At 37.5% G+C, this 4,102-nt stretch overlaps 1 protein-coding gene across 1 annotated transcript; it reads left to right on the forward strand.

The window, feature by feature from the left end:
* The first annotated feature begins 234 nt into the window (after positions 1-234).
* LOC103932149 lies at positions 235-1,593 on the forward strand. Its single transcript, XM_009341697.1, has one exon. It carries the CDS (start codon positions 235-237, stop codon positions 1,591-1,593), a length of 1,359 nt encoding a protein of 452 aa, XP_009339972.1.
* Positions 1,594-4,102: the final 2,509 nt, after the last annotated feature.

Consider the following 4,102-nt stretch of genomic DNA (forward strand, 5'->3'; position numbering starts at 1 on the left):
CAGCAGGCATGCATCCATATGGCTTCTTGTACGCTTGTAGCGGTACTTTCTCAACAGCTTAGCTCACCCGTCTCTCTCTCTCTCTCTCTCTCTCTCTCTCTCTCTGTACCTTGTTTGTTTGGTAGCTTGCTCTTCTTAAATGAGTTTGTATTTTAAGTAACCAAATCTCTCTCTACTCCTTCATATCTTTGTCCCTCCGGTTCGTCTTTCCATTTCTCTCTCTTTTTCTCTCGCATGGATTCTGGCAACAGTGGGAGTATGCAATCCTCCAGCGGCGGCGATGACGAGTACGATTCGCGCGCTGAGTCAATCTCCGCCGTGCTCAGTAACCCACCGAGTCAACTCGGTCCCATGTCTAACCCACCACCACATGACCATCACCATCACCACCACCACCAAATGGACCCTCTATCAAACATGTTCGATCCGTTATCATCCAGGCTCACCAACCCAAATCCGCTCCTCAATTTCGACATGATGTGGTCCAAAACCTTAAGATCCGACCCCAATTCCACCGATCTAGCCGGTCTCAGCCAACCCTTATTGACCAGTCCCTGTATCAACCAATTAGGACAAAGCAGAGGCGGCGCAGCCGCCGGCGGAGGAGGAGGCGGGTCGTCTACTTTTGCGGCGCTTCAGATTCAACAAGACATTCAAAACGTTTCTGCCTCTTTTTCGGCTCCCAACAACCAAACCCACAACAACAACAACAACGGTGTTGTGCGGAATCCGAAAAAGAGGTCGAGAGCGTCGAGGCGAGCACCAACGACGGTGCTGACAACGGACACCACAAATTTCAGAGCCATGGTTCAGGAATTTACAGGTATCCCTGCTCCTCCATTTTCTTCTTCCTCACCTTTCGCGAGGAGCAGATTGGACCTTTTTGGCAGTGCTGCTGCTGCCTCTTCATTGATGAGATCAGCAGGAGGCGGAGGAGGAGGAGGGGGTCTAGGTTTGGACGCTACTCCTCCATACCTTTTGAGGCCTTTTGCGCAAAAAGTGACGCACCAACCACCATCTTCATTGCTTGATCCTATTAACTCATCCTCCACAAATCACAATCTCCTCAATGTGCAAAACCAAAACCCTTCATCATCATCATCTTCCTCACAAGTTCTCAATTTCCAATCCCTTTTTCAGTCCCAACAACAAAGTCCTAAATACCCATTAATGTCCGTTACTTCACCACCTCATCATCATCAAGCAGGCTCTTTGGGGGGTCCTCCTCATCAACATTTTGGTTTGACTCATCAGCAGCAGGTTAATGTTAATGCGCTTTCCAACAACATTGTATCTTCCTCGGACGCCGCGCTTTCCATGCACGACACTAGTAATGGTCCAAGCTGGGGTACTGACAGAACAGGGTCCAACAAGAACATTGACAGCAGCGACAATATCGTTGATCATCAAAGACTAATGAGTTCTATCAATGGCAATTACGGCAATGGGAAACTCAACTACTCGGCTGTTGGTCCTTCGTCGAATATTGTACTTCATGCCGGCAATGTGCCTTCATCTACTGCTGCTGCTGCTGCTACTACCACTCCTCGAAGCGAAGGTATGGTGGAATCATGGATTTGCTCCTCAGATTAGGCTTTTTCTCAACAACCAAATCATTACACTAAAATTCATCAAATCTCTGTGGGTTGGCCTCCCTCCATTTTAACCATGACCACCACCAACATAATTAAATTATGAGGACCCTTTTTGTTTCCCTTTGCTTTTTCTCTCTTTATATGTAAATAATAGACTTCCTCTTTCTTTTTCTCTTTTCTGTTCATACTTTATACACGATCCATTTATATATTTTGGGTCTTTTTGTGACTCAAATGCTAAAATGTGTGTTCATACATGGCTTTGGTCAAGTTGGACCACTGTTGTAATTAGCTGCAACCTGAATGCATGCATGATTCTTTCCCGAACATTATTTTTCACAAATGAGCGGTTTAGATCTCTGGAATATCGATGATCAAGCAGATAGGTAGAAAATATTTAATAAATATATAATTAAATATATCTGAATACAAGAAGCAAAATGTACTAGTACTAGCACAATAGCACCGCACCGCACCAAATGGCCTGCGAATAGAGGGGGCGCGTTGGGGATGAGCAAAATGTGCAGTCGCATAAAGAATGATCATCTCCGGATTTCTTTTTATTAAATTCATCTAGTTCGGGATTTGGATTGTTGGAATTTGATTTAATGGCTACAGTTATTATCACTTTTAAAGATGCTCTCTGTTTGTAACTATTGAATTAAATTTTAATGGTCTGGATCCCAAACTAGGTGGAAAGGGATCTAGCACAGGCTTCAAATTTGAAAGAGCTCCAAAATTTCGCCATATAATATTATGTAATGATGTTCTATATTTAAAAAATGATTGTTGTTAGCATTTAAAATCTCATTACATTCTTTATAAGTGTAATTTTTTTAATATAAAAAGGTAATACTAGAATGACTAAATTTATAAACTAAATAATATGTTCTTAATAGGAAATGGAGCATATATAGTATTGCTTAAGTAATAATCCAATAAACTAATCATCGACTCATATGTTTAATTTACAAAATTTTATCTACAAATTTAATCTTTCTAACATTACTCAATATAAAAATATGGAGTACAATAGGATATTCTAATTGTCAATAATGAAATCTCAAAAAACGATAGTTTTTCAACTTTATTATATAATAATATTATATATTCAAATGAAATTTTAAAGTTAGAGTTTTGAAGATTTTTGTTTTATTTTTGGTTGTTTAAGATTGAATTGTTTTTGATTATTTAGTAAAGGTTATGTTTGTAGTTTTTTTAATTATAATTAATAATGTTTGTAAACTTATAATCAGTGAATGTTAAAGTTTATTTTGATTTAAGTGATCATTTTCTAACATCAATACATTGTTCTATTTTTTTAAAAAAACTATCTTAAATAAGAGTCATTTTATAAATTTTGCACTGGCCTCCGAAATCTCGCGGTCCTGCCTGATAATTGAGAGCTTTGTCTGCTTGCTTGCTTTATTAATCTCCCTCCGAAATCTCACGGTCCTGCCTGATAATTGAGAGCTTTGTCTGCTTGCTTGCTTTATTAATCTCCCTATCCTTTAATTTCATATTACTCTTTCAAATTTCTTTTTATTTTTCAATTATTTTGTTGAATATTATATATCACGTCTAGGAGTGATTGGTGGCGAGATTCGGGGTATAGTTAGCCGCCGCAATATCTTTCATACGAATCAAATATCTTTCATGTGCGTATGTTTGCAGTTCTTTTGTTGTTTTCCTTTTCTTTTATTTTTTATTTTAAAATTAAAAGATTGATGTCGCTTAATGCTACAGTTCATTGGTGTTTCTCTTTACTTGTAGGTAAGAGGTCTTTGGTTCGATTCTCGTCAAAGATAAATTTGAACCACATTATTGTTAGCTCATTATGAGGCTTAGCTTGCCCTTACCCTTAATGTACATAATATTGCTTGTTAAAAAAAAACAAAAATTTAAAATATTAATGGCTATTATACAACAAAACCCATAAATGATGGATACCCCCAACATATTTTTTATTTCTAATCATGCTCCGAAGAAGAGCAGCAAATGCTGTTAAACAATTAATTACAAATAGACACCTGTTTGAATAATTAAAATTGAAAACTATGATTTTTACACTTGTTAATTTGTGTTATTTCAGCTTCACTAGCTACTTTTTTTTAGCAACCAAGCATGGCTATTTTTTTTCCATGAGGGTCGTCCATACGTTGCCCTCCATTAAATTATCATTAATGTGCATATACTTCCATACGTTGCCCTCCATTACATTTCATACGTAATATTAAGTGAGGACCCTTACCGGATCTTTTTTGTGAGGGTTCTGGAGATCCTTAAATCATATACATTCATCGTATATCTTGCAGCCAATTTTCGTCAAGTACTGTTTATATTCAATTTTAAATATAAAAAAAACTTTGATTTCTGACCGCACGATGTACGTTGAACAAATATCTGAGATCCTCAGAAAGAGGATCTGACGAGGATCCTTTCTCGTTAATATCTCCATGTTTGTACTTAAGCAAAATATAATAATTCAAATGAACAACAACAACAAC

This window comes from the organism of the source record quoted next, unplaced genomic scaffold (assembly GCF_019419815.1).
Source record: "Pyrus x bretschneideri cultivar Hongxiangsu unplaced genomic scaffold, Pyrus_bretschneideri_v1 Contig104, whole genome shotgun sequence".
Lineage (NCBI taxonomy): Eukaryota > Viridiplantae > Streptophyta > Magnoliopsida > Rosales > Rosaceae > Pyrus > Pyrus x bretschneideri.